This window comes from Cygnus olor, chromosome 3, assembly GCF_009769625.2.
Source record: "Cygnus olor isolate bCygOlo1 chromosome 3, bCygOlo1.pri.v2, whole genome shotgun sequence".
Taxonomy (NCBI): domain Eukaryota; kingdom Metazoa; phylum Chordata; class Aves; order Anseriformes; family Anatidae; genus Cygnus; species Cygnus olor.
Window position 1 is genome coordinate 16,697,390 of NC_049171.1, and position 21,306 is coordinate 16,718,695.

At 36.2% G+C, this 21,306-nt stretch overlaps 1 protein-coding gene across 2 annotated transcripts in view; it reads left to right on the forward strand.

Moving 5' to 3' along the window:
- Positions 1 to 20,948, forward strand: part of MBOAT2 (membrane bound O-acyltransferase domain containing 2) — a 96,529-nt gene extending 75,581 nt beyond the window's left edge. For both annotated transcript variants that reach the window (XM_040551316.1, XM_040551317.1), the window contains 6 exons: positions 2,380 to 2,572; positions 5,483 to 5,586; positions 5,926 to 5,990; positions 10,869 to 11,001; positions 13,648 to 13,799; positions 14,391 to 20,948. In XM_040551316.1, coding sequence (XP_040407250.1) covers positions 2,380 to 2,572; positions 5,483 to 5,586; positions 5,926 to 5,990; positions 10,869 to 11,001; positions 13,648 to 13,799; positions 14,391 to 14,613 — 870 coding nt within the window. In that variant the 3' untranslated portion in view covers positions 14,614 to 20,948. The remainder of the gene's footprint in view (positions 1 to 2,379; positions 2,573 to 5,482; positions 5,587 to 5,925; positions 5,991 to 10,868; positions 11,002 to 13,647; positions 13,800 to 14,390) is intronic.
- Positions 20,949 to 21,306: the final 358 nt, after the last annotated feature.

A 21,306-nucleotide genomic window follows, 5' to 3' on the forward strand; every position in this document is an offset into this window, starting at 1 on the left:
GCCAAAACCTGCAAAGGCTACCATTTCACCTCATTTGCTTCCCTAATCTGACTCAACAGAAGGAAAAACTTGCAGCTAAGGTGAGGAAAAAAGAAAGGACTGCTTCTTTGCATTGCAGCCTATGCTTGGATTGTTCTTCAGAAACTCTGCTTAAACCAGTCCTGAAACCGCAGCTCCCAGTCTTTGTAGGGTCAGGAGATTATCTCCATACTTGTTTGCTAAGGACTTTAATACACCTATACTGATCCCCGTGAGTGGTGTCAGCATGCTTGATTGGGGTTCTGGGACTTAAAAGTATAGAGTGAAGTAGTATTTAAAATCCCAAAACAACAACAGCAAAATTAAATAATATGTCATGTTGTGTCTGGATATTATTATACTCGTCCCTGTAGTTAAATGTTGCTGCTAAAAAAAAATTGTAGAAATGCATCATTTAAATAAAAACACCTTCCTCCTATAGTACGTAGGAGTTCTGCAACTACATATTGAAAACTGCAGAGTTTATTTTGTAAAAGTACAGCTATGTGAGCTCATTGTTTTTTCTTAAGATGAATTTCATTGAAAATTTTATTGAAGTTAAGTCTTTGCAACTTGTCTTTGTTGTTTAGGATTGATACTTTTTTGTATTTACAAATAGCCAGCTTTTTTAAAGTATTAGATATTGCCTACCAAAATCAAAGATTGATTAGTGTTAGTAATAACTGAGCAACATTCATTTCTATATAAATTCCTGAAGATAAGAAGTTATGCCAACTGAACTTTCTCTTTGCTCTTCCAAAGAAGGAGATGGATTAATAGTTGCTAGAAAAACAAAGGAACACGTTTAGAAAGCTAATGCTTTCTACTTTGAACTCTCGTAATAGAGTAAAATAGTGAAAAGAAGATTATTAGAAAACAAGTAGAAAAAAAATAAGTAAAACCCCGTTTAGCTGTTGATAGGTAGTTGCCTCCTGAATTATCCAGCTGGTTTGTTTAACTGGCTGGGTTTTCTAATCCTCTCTGGCGATCCGCATGAAATACATGCAGTCTCTAAAGTTAGCAGTTACCATTTTACAGCTTTTCCAGACTTTTTGATCAGGCTGTACCACCTCATGCACCTGCGTGACTGAGGGAGTCTTTGATACTGTGCATCTTGCAGAAACATGTTTCCAGTTGGGCACTTAATGCTGTATTCTGTATTATGGAACTGAGCTATTCTTTATTTTGGAGCTAGGTGCGTGTAGCTGCACTCGAATTGAACTAGGACCTTAAAGGTTTGGGTAGGTGTACTGGAAGCAGGATGGGCAAAAAAAGGCTTTTGGTTATCTTTTTGTTCCAATGCTTCAAAGAAAAATAGCTGTGACTATTTTCCTGCCAAGTTTAGTGTTGATGGAATAATAACATAAATTAAAATTGTAATATTTAAATACTGAGTTTGCTTACAACAAAAATTTGCTAATTACTTTTAAATGCTAAAGCTCTCAAACTTCTCATCTAGAAGTGCTTGGTTAGTGTGTTCCTTTAGGCATTTGCACAGACCGTGCTGTCCACCCTTGGCATATGGATGATCCTAACTACTCAAAGCAGTGAATGTCATACATTAGCGCTCTGTGCATTTTATAACAGAAACTTAGAAGTACTGGTTTCCTAAAAATAGCGTACTATTTACTGTGGTGGTTACAGCAAAACTGAATTTTGGGGTAATTTGAGTCCAGATTCTAGCTGAAGAACTTATTTTTAACATGTCTGTGAGCATATTATTTGCCTCCTTATAGCTTGATCATTCTAGTTGGGAAAACAGATCTTTGTAGTACTGAGGCATTTTGGGTGTAAATTCATAAATTATTTTGGGTGTAAATTCATAAATTATTTCTTTATTTTACTGGTTTAGATATTGTAATAATCCAACAGAGATGATTGATCCATTGAGTTGGGCTGCAATTGAACACATGTATTACGCCAAAGATTACCAAAAATGCACTAAAATTTTGCCATTATTTCTGGAATCTCTGCAATAATTGTACTCATCTCATTCTGTGCTAGGTTATTTTCTTTGTGTTGCGATGTCTTAGCATCTTACTTGGTTAGGTAATTTGACAATGGAATAGAAACTGGTGTTGCAGATCTTCCCCTTATTGAAAGGGCCTAGTAGGGGCTCGGTGTAGTTGAATTTGTTTTTCTGTTTGCCAGAAGATGTGCTGCTCACAGTGTAACCAAGATAAGGATATTTCATGAACCTCTATAAATTGTTACCATCTATTTTAAATTTGGTAGTAAATATTACTGAAAAATTGATGTATATACACATCTGTTTAGGGAAGGAGAATTATAACTTGCCCTTGTTTCCATTAGACTAACAAAAAACGAAGCTTACGAAGTCTCTTATCTTAAACTTTTCAGATAGCTGTGGCACAGAAACTCTTAATCTGCGGACTCTCCTTACTCTTTCACATGACTATTACAAAAACTTTGCCTGTGGAATACAACATTGATGAGAACTTCAGAGCTACAGCATCATGGCCTGTAAGGTTTTTCTACCTATACGTGTCTCTTATGGCTGCCAGACCCAAATATTATTTTGCATGGACTTTAGGTAAGTGCAGAAAAAAAAAACTCAGCTATATGTATTGAGTTTCATTTGAGATGCTGCACGCTAAGTATGTATTAAAAAGTGACAGTGCCCTCTTGAGGCCTTAGGCAAACATTATTATATTTAAGTATTACAAGGGATTGTCAAATGTATTGAATGATGTCTTTTCTTTGTGAAACAAAACCTATCATAAAACTAAGCACAACGTTGTGACAGTATTGCAAATGAGATCATGGTCTACTGAACAAATCTGAGTGAAACATGAGGGTTTTTGGAGAGTGACGGTGTTTTAATGAGCAATGTGTTTTTTGCTTTTTAAAAATTTATGGAACTAGTTTGATGTACAGTCCTTGGGGGTGCTTTTATGTTTTTTGGTTTTTTTTGGATTCTTTGCCTTCAGCATGTCTGAAAAGTTATTCTTAGCCTCTTTCTCTGGTTCGTTAGCAGTAGTAATTTGCTTGATGTTTTTTTCAAGCATGGAGGGAAAATGAGTATATTGAAATTCAGATGTGTAGTAGTGTTGTTAATAGTAGGTAGTGTTCGCAGTGGTTTTTCCAGAATTTGATGGATGGCACTTCATTTTTAGTCTTTGCTTGCTAAAAATTCTAGTTGACAAATGACAGGACACCCATAGTCACTGATCTAAGACACTGAATAGATGATACAGTTTAAACTATGTTTTGCTTTTCATATCATGTTATTTAAAATAAAAACAAAACAAAAAAAAGAAAAACAATGCTGTATTTATATAAGTTGGCATATTGGATGTGTCTCACAAAACAGATTTCGTTGGTTTCCTCCTCCTCTTCAGTTTTACATATTTGTTTCATAAGTCTTTGGAGAGAAAATCTGTGGGAAACAATGCAATAAAGAAAGCCTCAGTGTAGCAGAGCAGCATGACTCATTTACAGCTGCTGGTTTCATTCCCGGTCAATGAATGAAGTGCTTTCAGCACGTTTGGATATAGTAATTCTGGGGCTTGTTGTGGAATGAAATATTTTTGAATATTATGCTCTTATGCACCAGTATCATCATCTGTCAAAAGCAGGAGTCAGCTGAAAAATGAATAATTTTCTTCTTTCCCCCTCTGTCATTCTTCAGATAGATTTCTACTTCTGTTTGCTATCAGTGTAGTGTTAGCATTCTTTTGGTAAACTACTGCAAAAATACACCATATCGATTCTGTACTTTTGGTTTGCTAAGTAACTTTTTTCAACTTTCTCCTTCATCTAAACTTCTAATGGTGTGAGTTGAATGTGCAGAGCCCTTAACATTTTTATTGGATGGTATACTTCTGAGTTGCATATTGCTATTCTTTGCACTTAAGAAAAAAGATCTGTTAATAAACTGAATACTTACTAAATGCTAGTTAATAAAATGACTACTCTAGCTGTAGTCTTTGTGCTCTAGCTAGCAAGGGATTGTGGAGTTCATGTATTCAGCTATTTCTAACAGCGTAAAATTGTTGTCTAATGTTTGCAGGTGACATCAGTTATACCAGATAGATATCTTTTAAAATTGTTGTTGAAGAGGGAAAAAATATTATAAATTACCCTGTATTAAATCAAATCAGCCATCTTCAAGTCAGCCTCTTCAAGTCCTGTGAATAGTTGAAGAAACTCAACTTCAGGAAAGGAACTGTTTGAGTGTTTGGATCAATCACATCTTTTATTTTCTGAGTATGTTGGATTAGTACCTTGAAAAAGCTGTTGAGGAGAAAGGAAAATGAATTGATGAATTTCACTTACGTATCACTATTATATAAAGTAAATTCTTTTTAATATCGTAATAAAAGTTGAGGATTTTTTCTTGCCTTGCTAGTTGTAATTTAAAAAGCAAGGGACAATCTGATCAGAGTGCTTTGGAAGAGCTGTGAGCTCACACAGAGGGCTAATGTCCTGCAACTGGAGGACTAGATCTGTATTGCTGCTGCAGCGCCTTTTGGCTACCTTGCTTCCAATTCCTTCGGATTACTTTGAATTGTGAGAGCAATGGGCATTCTCCTCCCCATGGTCATTGGTGTAGCCAAGTGCCCCGTGGTTATGGTGGTTGGGTGCATGCACCCAATGCCTGGCTCAGCAGAGGCAATATTTGGGAAGGACTCCAGCCCACGTGTAAGTGGCCATCCTAATTTGAGAAGTTCAGCTGAGGAAGCTTTAGTGGCTGAGCTGACAAAGCGGAGCCAGAGGTGAGTACTGAAAGTGAGAGGCGGTGTTCAGGGTGAGACCTCTTGCTTTTCCCTGCACAATCCACATGATGGTAGCTGCTTTCCTGCAGAAAAATAGTTTGTTTTGAAGTGTTTGAGCTTTGACGTGCATTGTAAACACTCAGAGGTGGGATGTAAACAGCAGCCTTGTGCCATCAGTGGAAGTCTGACAAACTGTGCACTGCTTAGTAAATTGCTGTGTACTTCTATTAGGTCTTCACTGGTTACATGTGGTGGGTGCTGTGAATGTGCACCTAACTGAATCGTGCAGGTTTATCGTTGGGCTTTACCCATCACTACTGCTGCATAACACACACTGAAGGCATGTACCTGAGAGTTGAGCTGCTGTCTCAAGTCATCACAACCAGCCACTGTGTCATAGTCTTGATGCATCTCATTGAGTTTGTTTTTCTGTAAAATTGCTCAAGCAGATCAAAGTAGGCTGTATAAGAGAGGGAGGCATCTGTACTGTCACTGCCACCCATTCTTTTGCTTCAGTACAAGTCTTTTTAATTGAAAGCAAGTATGTTGCTTGGATTGTTTTCTGTTTGTTCAAGCATCTAATGCAGTGATCCTCAGTATTTAAAAATCTGTGCGTAGCCTTTGAAATGTCACAAATATTTTGAACAAACTCCATGCTGTGTACTGCGCAATATTTGTAATACAGGCAGTTTATAATTCCTTTGTTTCTTTTTGTCCCATTGCAGCAGATGCAATTAATAATGCAGCAGGATTTGGTTTTAGAGGCTATGACAAAAACGGAGTTACACGTTGGGACCTAATATCAAATCTGAGAATCCAGCAAATAGAGGTTTGTTCATTGCTCTTTTAAATAAAATACGTGCCCATGTATGTATTTAATTGCAATTTCATTAACTTTTTCTAAGCATTTTGTTTATCAAGATAGTGATTATGTTTTAAATCAGAAATGACAAGTTCACACCCTTAGGGAAGAATAGAAAATAGAATCTGCTTTGAATATGTTTTACTTGTCGGTTGATTTCCAAAATATTTTGTGCTTATAAATAGTTGAGTATATTCCTTATTCAGTTAATCTCAAAATACTTTTTGAGCAGTTTATATGCCAGAATTCTGGAATGTTTTGTAACATTTCACAATTACTGAAATAACTGGTTTTGTTTTGTTTTAGTCTTCCACAAGTTTCAAGATGTTTCTTGATAACTGGAATATCCAAACAGCTCTTTGGCTTAAAAGGTATTTATTTCTTAAAGGCAAGCTATTCTGCACAGAAGTTTCTAAAATAAATATTTCTTTGAAGATAATTTAGCACTTAAAGCTAGAGCCCACAAAACAATACAGTTGTTTAGCAACTGCATGGAACATTCTTCTCATAATACTTGTATTAAAGCCTCTGAATTTTGATCACTTAGTGTAAACTGTCAGCTAGTGATGGAAACTGTTTAAATTCACCACTGGCTATAGGTAACCTAAAAGTATTAATCTACAGAGGAATCTCTTTTCTTTTTTTCCTGTTCCCATTCAAAGCTGTGCATGTAGCTGAGAGCAGTAGGCAAAGCATACATCTTTGGCTTCTAGCATGTGGAAGTTCTGAATTCACACAGTGATACAGGAACTTCCATATATTTCCTGAGAGAACATTTTGCACTCCTTCTGTAATGGGTGCATGGGAAATATCAACCGTACAATGTGCTATCAAAAAAAATTTGCAAATGAATATCCCTCAGATGCATTTCTTCCCTTGTCTGGGAAACAGGCATAGTGCCCGGTGAAGTAAATCGTTCTACTTCTACCACTTCTTTGTGGTAACTAGAAAGTAAAATAATAAAGTGTTCTTGAGAGTAGTACACGGGTTTTGTTTCCCTTCTTCCAGTCTCCGTATAGATAACCTTTTATAAATAGGTGCAAATTTAACCTAGACCCCCATCTTGGGATCACTCAGAGGACTTTATCTCATTCTTGGATGGCTGGCAGCAGGAAGTTGCCTCCATCAAATTTCTTTATAGTCAGTGCTCTTTTTTCATAATTTCTTCCCTGAATATTTATCTGACTTAGTAATAAAATTTAAACAAACAAACAAAACAAAAAAAAAAAACAGAAATAGAATTTCATGTGAATGTTTTAGTTGGCTCCATAAGCCCTAGAATCTGTTGCTAGGACAGCAAGGAAGAATTGTATGCCACAGTTATAAAAGTGTATCATTTAATAAAGCAAGTTTTAAATTTATATATAGAATAGAAGTTTATCAGTATTAATACTTAGTATGGTTATATTTCAGTAACCATTCAAACTCTTATATTGAATGATTTTAAAGGAAAATTGGTTTACTGCAGAAAATGTTACCATTTCCATTAAATTGAAAGGAGAAAAAAAGGCGAATCAATTGCTCTTAGGGTGACATTAAAAGAAGGTGCCAAAGAAATTAATGCATCTTCTTTAATAAATGTTTTTAGAACAATTGGAGAAGAATCTTTGAGGATAGTCCAAATACGTATTGATTCTTGCCGCAGTGAAAGGGAGAAAGGTGGAAATTTTTCTTAAAGTTAAATTTTGAGTAAAAGATTGTTTTAATGATTACATGCAAAGACTACAAGTAGTGACAGTGAATATATGATACGAATACCTATCACTTTGCTAGTTGCAATGCTACAGCAGTTTAAATAAGATAAGCTCATACATTACTTTAAAGGTTAAAAACTTAATATCTCACTTATTTTCCCTTCATAGAAGTACCTAAAATCTTAGATATTTACCTCACAAGAAATACAGAACTGCCAAAAGTAAATATTGTTTCTGTTTCTTTTCTGATGCTCTCGGAAGCCATCAGAATTACAGGTTTTAAACCCTGATTGTGTGGGGAAAAAAAAAAAAAAACCTTTTGTAAAGACTGTTATTCAGCTGACTGGTCTACAGATCATAAAGTTTAATGAGCATATCAGAAAATATAGCAGTGCAAAAGTATTATGGTTAGAAGCATGCATTTCAAAATAGATATTTACACATTAGCATGTATCAACAATATATATATCATGATAATGTTTCCTCATTGGGAAATTCCTCAGCCTGTTCATTCTTTTTTTTTTTTTTCCCCCCAAAGGAAACATCTAATTATGTTTGCAAAACCTCAGTGGTCCTTGTTTCTCTCCTCTGGCTTCTTCCCAGATTTCTTTTCTTCTTACAGTGGATGTAGTACTTCTAAGACCTCCAAGGTCTTTCCGTGGCTTGTTACAGGCAGAATGAATTATTAAAATGGCTTAATTACCTTTCTTTTCCTTAGATAGCACTCCTGCTAGTACATCAGTATTGCATCTGTCTTTGTTTGCAGCAGCAATTGACTGTTTATTCATGCTCAGCTGATAACTCAGGTTTTCCATACCGTAGATTCATATTCATGATCATTACTTTTCCAGTAGTGTTACGTAGGCAGTTACTGGTTTGTATCTTCCACTGTTCTGAGGTGTTGTAGTCTTTGGACTTCATCTTATCGATTTCAAACCATTTCAAATCTGTCAAAGATCATTTTGGATTCTAGTTCTTTATCTGGTGAGAATACAACGCACATCTTCTCTACCTCACTTTCCCTCCCATAAAGAAGGAAGGGAAGACAGGGAGAAAAACACACTTCTTAGCCTACCACCCAAGCAAGTAATGAACGTCTAGAACCAGGCCGAGGACAGTACCTTGCTGAGCAGTTGATGCATCTTCCCACTGCTAGAGCAAATCACAAATAACCTGAACAACCCACATTTGAACAGATTTTCTGAGCCTGTTATAAGGACCCTATTATCTTGGTTTGCTTTTAGGAATGTCAAGTGAAGCATTTGAACAGAAATTCTTATTGAAAAATCCACAGCGGAATTTTTAAGCTTGCTTTTAACTCTTTGCAGTTAAAACCTGATGATTGTTTCTAGTATGTATCTTGCCTGACTTGTGTTGATATGACTGATATTTGGTTAGTTAATGAAGTTAGATTTTTAGCTCCTGAATTCCTTACAGGGGAAAATCTGCTCAGTTAAAGTAGCTTAAACTAAAGAAAAAGGAGTTTTAAGCCATTTATCAATATATTAATGATACGTAATTAGCCAGCAGTCAGTGAAATACACATTCAGGATTCATATCAGTACTACAACAGGTAACATTTTGTAAGAGCATGGTGTTGTGACTTAATAAACAAATTTCTAAACCCTCTTCTGTAGCTAATCCCAAAGAGTTTTAAAAATGCACGTACGTGCCCACAGTTACATGCAGCCTGCCTACATGCCAAAAACCATGCAGGTTACAAAAACACACCTCCTTTTTCCAAGTGTGGGCCTCCTGCTTGTGCACATTGCCTGTGGGAGATTGAGTTCCCCAGTTTTATGTGAACCTGCTGATTCACATGCCAATTAGAAAAGCAGGCAACGAATTCACATGAATGCAGCTGATAGGGGTGAGATATTGCTCCCTGTGTATTGCTTACTGTACTGACATTCCCCTTGCTGGATGAAGGCTACTTGGTGTCCACTGGGAAGGCTGCTCTGTCTTGGCATTGGCAGAGGTCGTGATGCTCGTGGGGTGACTTCTGGCAGCGTGAAACCAGGTTTTGACTCCCGGTGTTTTTATTCCAAGGCATCTCTGAATTGTTGCAACTTTTCATGCTGCTTTTGTACTTCTTTCCAGGCTGACACCTTCTTTGTTTCAAAAGTCTCTTTGAAATTCTTGGTTATTGTTTAATCTGGCCAGTGTTACTTTCTTCATTAAGGTTATCTATCTGAGGTCATTCGCCCAAAATAGTTTTGTGTATTACTTAGGCAGGTATACGCTTGCACCCTACTTAAGGCGCACATTCTTTTCTTAACAGCTGTTGTTAGCAAAGCCCTTTGGTGAGGGGAGGGGGCTGTAGTGGTGCCCCACCCTGAAGAGCTCGTGAGATAAAACTCACCGCATCTGTTTGTCTGAAATAAATTAGCAGAATACAATTTTGATCTTTCCCTGTTCAGCTTCTGTCTCTTTACCTTCTGCTTTTTAACACCAACTGTATTACTTAGCCTTAACAATCTTTTGTATATATGGAAGTAGTAGTAAAATAGTTAAATAGTGAATGTTTCGGTTTTCTGTATCATTAGCTTGTCTTCCTCTTTCAATAGTAGACTTGCATTCTCTTCTGTCTTCCTGTTACATGCTATGTATTTATAAAAACCTTTTCGCATATTGGTGTCAATGCCCTTTTTTTAGTTAAAACTCATTTTTATATGTTAGTCTTAGATTTCTGTTCATGCATGCTTGTGCTGTTTATTTTTGCTTCACTTTAGTATGCATCTGTTTCCATATTTCCTATTGCTTTTTGGTTTTCAGATCATTAAAGAACTCTTGATGAAGCCATATCAGGACCTTACCATGCTTCCTATCATTCTTCCACATCATGATGGTTTGTCACTGTGTCATTTAATGTTGTCTTTTAGAAGCTACTACCTCTCTTGGATTCCTTTTTCCCTTTGTCCTTCTAGAACTCCGTATTGTAGGACCTTGCCAAGTAATTCAGAGGCTCAATTTTTAAACAGCAAAGTTCAGCATTCTCCTTATTTAATATTCTTGCATCCCTAGACTCATTAATTATCACTTCATCATCATGCTCACCTGATTGCCCTACACACACGTACAACTACGGTCTCTCTGTTACTCAAAATTGAAGGTAGTTGTTACTTTTCCCCTTTACCCATAAGCAGATTCCATTTTATGAAAAATATATATCGGACTTACTGCAAGAGCTTGTGGGATATTCTGTGCCTTCCAGTCTAGCTTTTCAACGTATTTTTAGATGGCTCAAGATCCCTTATTAATACCAACACCTGTCTTTGGATGCTTCTGTATCACTTCACTATAAATAAGTACCATAAATGATGGCACTCAGCTTAGGTTAGCACTGAGGGGTTACATCTGCAGCTGTGAGTAGCTTTAGATATTTTCTCTAAGTCATAATGTAGTGGCAATGTTATTAAATAATAGTAAACTGCAGTTGCATTGCAAATATTATGTTAGAGGCGAACCTGCTAAAAGTATAAATGTATAAATAGTAACAGGAAAGATTGATCTGTCTCTCATGTTATTTATCTTGGTTTGTCTTTCATTTGTTAGAGTGTGCTATGAGCGAGCCACCTTCAGCCCGACGATCCAGACGTTCATCCTTTCTGCCATTTGGCATGGGGTTTACCCGGGATATTATTTAACATTTTTAACAGGAGTACTAATGACACTAGCAGCACGAGCTGTAAGTACCAACCAAGTATCTTCTTAAATAATAAGTTGTTTTATGAAAGAAAATTGAGACCATGTTCTGTAGTCCACAGATGTGCTTTACAGATGACACAAACAGTGTGTCTGATAGTGTTTACTTTTTATTTATGAGAACAGTGGGAATGATTAATTACAAAGAGGGAGTAATCAGCAGAATGAAGCAATGTACACATCCTATAACATCTTTGTGGCATATCTTTTGTGTAAACTCTTCCTCTCCTGTAACTGATCATGTGTTATTATGCCATGCTAAACAAGATGTTATCTGGGATCATTCTGAAAAAGCCTCTCTTATCATTGATGATCATTAGCTTGAAATTAGAGGGTTAGTGCTAGATATTTATAGACTCCATCCCCTCCCTAATTTCTGTCCAATACTGTTACAACGATGGTAACTAAAGAATTCTCCCCCTCAACAGCACATAAACATCTGTAGGGCAGTTACTATTTAAAATTGTCCAACCAGCAGCACAGTAATAATAACAAACTTTGCTGTTGCTATTTAGAGCAAAATGGACCCAGCAAATCTGTCAAAAAATTTCTCACAGTCCTGCTGGAGAAGCTGAATAAGAACAAAGGCAGGTTTTTCAGCTGCTCAAGGGGAAAGAGGAGCAAAATATTCAGATGTCAGCCCAGAGCAGAATAGCAGACCGCTTTTCCATTGAAAGAGCCAGGAGACTGAGAAATGAAGCAGACTGCTCTTTCTTGCTGTGATAGCTAGGGGAAGGTGGTACTTCAGATTTAGATTGTTGCTAACAGTAATAAAACACCTGCTTCTCTTACTTCATGGAGATGTGGGTATAGTCTTTGTTTGACAGAATTGACTCCTTTCTTTAGAATAAGTGTATTTCCCATCTCCATTCCAGTCTCTGTCACAGTGAACTGTGGCATCTGTCAACCAGGGGCAAAAGCCAGGGTTCAGGGACAGTTCACAGGTAGAAGTTGTGTTTTCTCAGCAGCGCAAGTCCAGTAAATCAGACTGCTTCCTGCACTTAGTCCTGGGCTTTGCTAGGAAGCTGTGTTGTATTCCCATTTCATACCATCAATCAATAAAATATTGAATAAAAAGATTTTCAGTTTTTGTACAAACAAGTACTTAATACTAACTGGTAAGATATGTTAGAGGCACTTTAGCATGTTTATTATTTAACTCTATTAGCCTTTATTAAGACTGAATGAACTGGCAACTCCGATTCACATTTTCTTCTCTTGCCATGCCTAAATGTGTATTCAACTTGTTTTATTCCCTTTAATCATTACATGCTTCATAATCAGATGTTTACTATGGGCAATTATAGATTTATCTTAAATGTCATCCTTCAGGTCCTACAGTACTCCATTTCTCTACAAGAAATTCTGTAAAACTTGGATGAAGCTTTACAGAACTCAGGAGCAAGTCACTGTACGTGGTGATAGGAGAAAGCAGGGGAGATGACAGGCAGCAAGGTAGAAGGGTATGAGGCTAGAATGACTTATCTTTCTTAGCTTAACTAACAAAGTCTTAGTGGGAATGTGATACGTACATGGGAATATGGGTAAAGAGGGCAAGAAAACTGAAAAAGGGTTTTAATGTAAAGAAGGAAATCAGCATAAGCCAGCCTAGAATTGTGTTTTGGCAGGAAGCCTTCAGAGGAGTGGTTAGTGGAACGACCTTTCATGGAGGGCATTAGTTAATTTTCCCCCACGTCAATCCTAAAATCTTTATTTGTGAGGCGCAGGAACCTTGTTGGAGTCTGGAAGTCAGCAGATGATTGAGATAATTTAGGAGTTATTTTGGAGGAAAATGTAATTAGGAGGAAAATGTAAACCTTAGAGGAATCCATTTTGTATCTATATTACCAAGAGGGGTTGATGGCATCCCCACTTAAGACACTTGTTTAGTGGACTCATATTAGAGGTTCTGTCTCGGCTTAAACAAAATTGAACTCAAACCTATGCAGGTTTGGGATTTTTTGAAATACCTTTCCTATTCCATTATTCAAACAGTATTTTACAAGCAAAAGAAGACTCAGCATATGAAATAATAAATCTTTTTATAATAGTCCCACTTGATATTAGTTCTCATTAAGATACCTGACATTTGTCATTAGAACTGACATTTGGAATTTTCTGGTTTCTTTTTTTTTTTATTTGTTTGGTTTTTGTTTGTTTTGTTTTGTTTTTATCCCACTAGTCTTAAAATATATCTTAGCCATTTACATATGTTAGCTGCTTACTACACAGGGGCTTTCAGCAGAAGCCTTCTGGTTTTCATTTACTCTAAAACTTCGTATTTACAAAATGTGTTGGTAGAATAGAATGCGCCTGCCACATTCAGATAAGCAGTCTAAAGATGCACTGGATTTAGGGCGGATGGGTGCTTATACATTCTTTTAATTTGGCTTAAATTCTTAAATAGTTAAAATTCCTGCACCGGATGAAGCATGCTATCCTAAAAGGCAAGGAATTTGAATTGACTCCCTTTGAAGTTAATGTATTTTAAGTATTTTAAACGGACAAGATGCTTGTCCAGACAGTAGCATTTCTATTCATCCTATGAATTTTATGGAAAAATTCTATACAGGAAGATAGCAGTAATTAGTTTATTACTAATCTAACTTACTATTATCTGCTTTTTCAGATAAGAAACAATATCAGACGCTATTTTGTTGAATCTCCTACTGTTAAACTATGTTATGATATTGTAACATGGATGACAACTCAAGTAGCAATAAGTTACACAGTTGTGCCATTTGTACTGCTTTCTGTGAAACCCTCTCTCACCTTTTACAGGTAAGCGTGTTCTGTTTCCTTTCTCTTTTCTTTAACTCAAAGGAAATGGATGTATTTTCTGTGGCAGAAGATTTCTGAATTATATTAGTGATAATTATCAGATTTGTCAGTTGAGCAAGCTATTTGTATTCTAACATGTGAGCTTGGTTTTTGTTTAAGAAACCATGGAGTGCTCTTGTTTTCCTATCATAATGGACTTATTTTTTCTTGCAGCGGGAAAATAAAACCTTTGAGATGAGTTTATGTCCTTGACCTATTTTATATCAAGACTAGATAATGACTTCCTACAAGTAACTTTTTTGAAATAGTAAAGAGATCAAAGCAGATTTCTCTTCACTTGGCATCTGGTACTTCAGAAATTTGGTACCATCTCTGATACAGCACTAAATACCATGGGAGAAGACTTTATTTCTATTTCTCCCCTTACTACTTTTTAATTTAAAAAGAAAATATTAATGTTTTGCTTAGATATTTTATGTGAAGAGTACTGTATGCAAGTAGGTCTCCTTAAGTATCTCATAAGACTAGTCAAGAGTTTTGTTGAACTAGTGTTTTTACTTGTTGTTGTGTTTTTTTGTATTTTTTTTTTAGCTCCTGCTATTTCTGTCTTCATATTGCCAGCATCCTGGTGCTGTTGGTATTTCCATTGAAAAGAACTCAAAAAGGAAGTAAAAAGCATGAAAGCATCCAGCCTGTGTGGTCCAAAAAACTAGAAGAAGAAAATCTTTTGCAAAAGAACAGTTATTCCACAACAAATAATAGTTTCAGTCAGAAAGAAGAAATAACCTGCAGATATCAAGCACTAAAGCAGTGATTGAGGAGTACTATGATGAATATATTTTGTATGTTTTCAGAAACCCATTTTTAGCACCTTTTAAAGGGGTTTGTATTTGTTTGCAAAGATGTTTAGTATGAAAAGAATGCATTACCTAGGAAAATCACATACAATAGCAAGACTGGAAACAAAACAGATTAACCCCTCCCATGCCATGTCCCTGTGGGTCACGCCTTATATGAAGATATTACCATTATTTCAATGGGCACTCAGGACTTGCAACGTATGTCCATAGGGTCATATGTGTGCCCTTTGCTGAATGTACGTTGTGTATCCCAAGGCACTGATGGGGTGAAATAAAATTGTGTCAATCTAGGATTAACAAATGGAAATTAATTTTTCCAAATGAATGACTTGCCTTAAACCCTCTATTTACTGAAATATTGTTTCTAAGTGGTATTTTCACGACTGATTTTGTGGAAAGCGTATTTCAAATATATGATCCTATATGCTATAAAGAAGATAAAAATGTGAAATGCAAAGTCATTAGAAGGTTTTTGAACCTCCTCTTTAAAAGGGAATTGCAATAAGCATCTCAGTATTTGGAGGGTTTTCTTAAAGTATCTCAAACAATTACAGTACATTATGGAACTGTAAACTTTACTGATGCCAAATTATAGTTAGGTTTCTGTGATAAAGAGTCTAATTACACATGACCCTTCTGAATGGATTAAAAAAAAAAAAACACATACACCTGGAGGTTCACCTTTTCCAGAGCTTGACAGCTCCATACTGTTTCTTTTAATTTAAAGTATAAAACCACTACAAAACATCACCAAGTAGGCTTTGCAGCTACAGAAGGAAAGGCAGCCGTAGGACACTGAAGGACACTGTGCAAGCAGCAGGACTTCAATGAAAAAGTGTTTTTACCCTTAAATGCCAGAAATACTTGTTCTAGAATAGAACTATTTCACCAAAAAATGATTTTTAATACTTAAAAACAAAGTCATTTTGAATTTTAAGGCATACAGTAGTTAGTTGATGATGCTTGAGGTGTAAAAATGTCAAAATTAACTTGAGATCTAATTCATATGGTGAAATGTGAAATCGCCATGATAACCAAGTTCTGTATGCTTAATCATTGATGGCCCTTTATGCAAATAAGTATATGAATTAGAGGAAAAGATTTCTCTTTAAATTAGGATTTAAAATGCAGATTTCACATAGTATTTGTGGGTAACAGTGAAAGAGAGAAATCCTTGAGAATATCAAACTAACTGAATTATAGAAGAAAGTCAAGGGAATAATGCATTGGTTATATCTATTCCAGATCATTTGTTGTGATGATTGTCCCTGCAAAAGTACTGTGTTAAAGGGCTACATATTGCTTATATTCTGTGTTTTCATATGATTTTATTTTAGTAAATGAACTGTTTATCCACATGTTGTACCAGTTTTAAAGCTAGAAAAAAAATACTACTGGAGAAAAATAATGCAGCTTGTTGGTTAGTAACCTATGAATGAATGAAATGAATGAAAAGTTTTATCATACTATTTTGATCCTGAAATTTTTGATCAAGTATCTGGACTGGTGGGGTCAATATTCCTAATACCAGGGGAACCGTAATGGTCATCATCAGCCCTCTAAGGACATTACCATGCAGAATTAGTCACAATACTTGTCTGACTTACTCTCTGAAGAACCAAATCCTAAGTCAGGTCAGAGCTGTTTCCTTGCTGTGGTAGTTCTGTGTCTGTCCTTTGTCTCCTTGCTTAAAAGTCCAGGAGGAAAACACACTTTTAGAAATTATTACGTGTAGGTTAGCACTACTTAACTGACACAGAAAGGTGGAACTAAATATGGAATGAGTCTTAGGTGGGCAGGGACGTTAAGTGTTTCAGTGACAGCCGTATTATCTTTAAAAGAAAATAATCTGATTTCTAAATCCTTCTGTTGATTACCCAAGTAGACCTCCCCATGGTGTTGCCATTGTAATCATTTGTCTCTACAAAATGACATTTTTTTCTTCCATTGTTTATAAGCAAGGGCACACTAATTTCTTTATGCTTATTTATCCTTATTAGAGATAGAATCAGGAAAGACATTTTCCACTTTCTGTTCTTGGAAGGACATTCACGTTAAATAACAAATAGAACTGCACATTTCTGGGTGGGTGAGTAGATTTTGGGTTGATTCTTTCAGTATTTGTTGCTGTTCGACTTGAATTCCTCTTCTTGTTGGTGCAGGCTATATACCTACTCAAACAAGCAGTTTTGGATGCCAGTACACCTCATGTGCCATTTTTCCATTAATATTCTGGTATTCTCTTCTTGTTTTGGCAGAAGTGCCAATACGTGTGAGGGAGGCTTCTGAATTCTTCATTGAGAAATACAAAAGCAATTGCAAGCACTCCCAGAAAATAAGCAGATTTAGGCTAGTGAAGGCCGGTACTTCAGCGTGAGTGAATTCACAGATACAGTTTTGTTCAGAACTTACGTGCAAGTTAAAACTGATAAGAAAATGTGCTTGCTTTAGCTGGTCACAAGTAGCAAGATACGGGTTTCAAAACTGGACATGACTGGTGTCTGTGTGCAATACAATTAGTTTTTTCTTCATGATTTGAACCCCTTAAATAATTGCAACATAAGAAAATGATGACAATTTTATTTTGCGTAGAATTTCTTTTTAATTGTAGTGTCCTAAAATTTAGTTTTTTAAATATCATTGTGGAATATAGAAGTACTTGAAGTAGTTGTAACAAAAATTGCTCCTTATGCAGATGAGTTCTCTTGAGGACTACATAAGGAGGTTTTTTGGTTTTTCTTTTAAATGGCAGCACTCTGATATTAGTCAAATTGGGTTTTAGTCGTTGTTTTCCATCAGCTTTGCTAGTGTTCTGCCTTGCTACCACAAATGAAAATGTGGCACTGGATCCTTTTTATTCAGTCAGTCAAAAAGACAAGAGCAGCCAGCCCAGATGCTTTAGATTATCTTCAAGTTTTACACACTTAACTTCCTAATAATGAACTTGAAAGGGTGATAGTGATTTACTATTACTCTTGCTGAAAAAAAAAAGGTGGAAAGCAAATTGACTAGAACCATTTTGGACATAAAGGAAACGTGGTTTTCAGTGTTCTTTCACTTAACTAATGTATATCCAAAAGACAGAAGTCTTTTCTGTATTCCAGATGAGCACTCTTCAAAAAGTAAATGTAACATATTATTCATAATTTTATGGTGCTTTGCAGATATTTGCCTATTGTGAACAATTCAAAGAGGCACTTAATGAGTTAATATTAGTTACTAAATGTAGTCACCCTGCTAGTAACTATTCGCTTGCTTAACCTTTTTTTAACCTTTTATGCTTCTGTATTAATGAAAGAGATATGTGTTATATATATATTTAAAGACTAGTTTCAGTGGTGCCTACTACTGTTGTAATAGGGAAGGCTTTGTTAGCTTTACAGTTACATTATGCCCTTCTTGAGGAAACTTATTCTTCTGTGGCCATTCCTTCCACTGACGTAGACAAGGTTTCAGTAATAGGTGACACTTTAAAACATATTATCATGTAAAAAACATTATCATGTAAAAATATTGATATGCATTTTAATATGCTCTTAATAGAAATCATGCTTTAATGAGAAGACTTTGCAAAGAGATCTTTGTGTATTCCGTGCTCTACGCTGACTTGTGATATGAGTTTTACCAGTAGAGTATATCAAATAGTAAAAGAATTTTACACTTATTTAACTTGGTCCCTTTCCCCTGTGGGAATAAGTAATATAAACACAAGCACTAAGCTTGTATGACAGGATGGACACGAGGTAGTTGTGCCCCTTTTACTGGCATTCATCTAGTTGGTTGTAGAACTTCTGATGCAGATTAGATCTGTTTTCCAAACACCCTTGTGAGAGCCTGGCCTCCTGTCAAATCAATATCAAAAGTAATTTTAACAGAGTCTGGATTTTTCTCTCGGAAGCTTTGCAAACAAATTGTTGACAATTTGTTTAAGTACACGGGCAGGTGTATACTTGTGTTTGCATACAAATGTGTCACTGTTGCTTACATGTAAACTTTCACGTGTTCAACTTTATAAGTTGACCTGGAGAGACAGAGAAGTTTAAAAGCACGAGCTAGAATAATTTTAGGCTTTTTTTTCCTTTACCCTTAACTCTTTCACTTTGTAATTCTCATTGAATTCTGAAAGCAGGTTTGATTTTTTATTTTCCCAATGAATTTGGAAATGCTGCCATTTATTTTGTAAGGTGATCAGTGTTAGAAAAACAGATGGAAATAAATTTCAGCTTTTTATTATGATGCCAACCCTACATATAAAAACATGTTCTGTGCCGATCCATCACAGCATTTAAGTACACAATTATTCTTTATTTAGGTCCAGTAGTGCTCAGAACAGCACTTGGTATATTTTTAAGTGCTGGCAAAACATCAGCTGGCTGTAAGTGCTTCAAGTTAAACAAGTACTTAAATGCTATGCTGAGTAAGTATCTAAGCAGATACTCTACTGAATCGCACCTACTCTCTGCCCAGATTACCAGATCTGAGGTCTGAATCTCAGCTAGTTGGCACCGTTAGCCTTTCCCCTCCTCACAGCTCCCTGCACAGAAGTCTGTGCAGTCTGAGCGTGTCCCATCAGTGGCCAGGAGGATTTGGCACAGAGTTCCTGGGGTGGCTCACGCTGCTAATGCTACAGGCAGGGCTGGACAGAGGAGCTTCTTGCAGCCCCAGCTGCTGCCGCTCTGTGCTAGATCTGCCTGGAACTGCGGTGGGTGTTGCTATCCTAACCTGGACACTTCACAAACTCCACAAAATACAGGCATCTGCAAAGTTTCCCTGAGATGTTTTAACTTCATATGTTGCAACAGTTACTTATTATGATTAAAACTAAACGATTTTTTTTTAATTTCTTAAAAGCGAGTTTTGAGATGAGCTTTTTGTATATTTTTAACAAAACCTATCAAGTGTAACAATTTTCACCCCATAGAATAATATCTAAAACATAACCTGCTCACTTCGCAGCGATACAAACGTGCAAAAGCAAATTTTGCCACTTCACCCTTTTCTGTGAGTTAGTTCAGTGTCCAGTGACACAGGCCTGGTTTTGGTTTTAGGCACTTTTAGATGGCCTGGCTCCATGTGCATATCCATATAAATAAACACTTACGAATTGACAAGCTGTAGCTGCCTATGGTGTGCACAAATATGTTTAAAATAGGTCATATCAATATTTACATGACAGTAGCATTGAGCCCGCAGGTTGTATGCTGCATCTGCTGACGTCTCTTCAGCTCTGGTCTTGGAGCACTAAGCGTTCTGCTTCTGGAAGTGCAAACAGAATCTGGTGGTTACGGCTTGAGTGGAAGGTAAAGGGCTTCTTTCAGTTTGGGTTTTCTGCTGCAGACCATGTAGGCAAAATTGGACTGCAGATACATGACTGAAATCTGAGTTGGAAACTGGGCCACTTGTGGAGGAAGCTTCTTTTGTTAATAGTGGCTCGGTCTAGCACCTTATTCCAAAGGAACCTCTGGGCAAGAGACATCTCTGCAGAATCTCCTTCCTTTTGTTCTGAGGGAGAAATACCCCAGGCTGGATTTACATTTAGGTTTCCCCATGATCCGTAGTATGAACAGACAGCTGTGGTCCATGCTTTAGTCAGACTGGGAGGGTATCCTTCTTCCGTCCAAATGGTGAAGATGTAATCTGAGATACAAAAAGTAGTGAAATCTGAGATAAAAAATAGGGTGCCTAGAGACTGGCAATCAGAATAGTGTAACACTACATACTAAAGGTGCAACAATCTTTTGTCACAATAAGTTAAAGGAGTATTTGCCTACGCATATTTTGCCTTTCTATGTGTTTCAGTTCTCTTTACGTCTTTTGTTTGTACATTTTTTTTGTCCAGTGGTATTGACTATTTCTCTGAAGAACCTTCTGATGTGTCTTACTGTGACAAAGGTGTCAAAAATGATAAATAGTAACTAGGTAGTCATTTGTAAATCCCAGACCTCAGATGTATTCTAGATCAGTTAGAAGAGAACATTCAAAATACATTGAATGGAAAAATAGCGTAAGATGGGTGAAAATAGCATTATTCGAAGATGTTGTAATAAGTTATCGAATTTAAGACTTTAAAATACAGAACTACATTATTTTCTGCCTTGGTCAAACGTTCAAGGGAATAGTTTTACCTCAATGCAGAAGTAGTAATGCCTCCAAATACCCATACGTTCAGATGAGAAAACACCCCTGAAAGTGTGGATAGCTACAGTATTCCTAAATTTGCCTTTCCTGATTCAGAATATAATGCATTGTCAGTGAATTTCATTTTTATTATTCCAAAATATATATTTTTTAAAAAGTGTTATTTTTCAACAGATCCATAAACTAAGTGTTGGTGTATGGTAAAATTAAAATACCACTGTTAGTTACACTGTGATTGTGATATTTTAATAATTACTTATTTCTAATTTGTCTCAGCAGTGCTGCAGAAGCAGCATGCTGTTATGTTTTAAAGGTGTTTTTAACTTGCCTATAAATGTTTTTTTTCTAATTTGTGTCTTTAAATCTGATTAAACTGTAGTTTAAAAAAATGTGAACTTGTTTTTCTAAATTCATTGGTGTCTGTCTGTTTTTAATGAGTGCTAAAAATGGCATTATTTTAATGCAGTTTCTCCTTTATAGATTACTAAGCATCACGACACACGCATTTA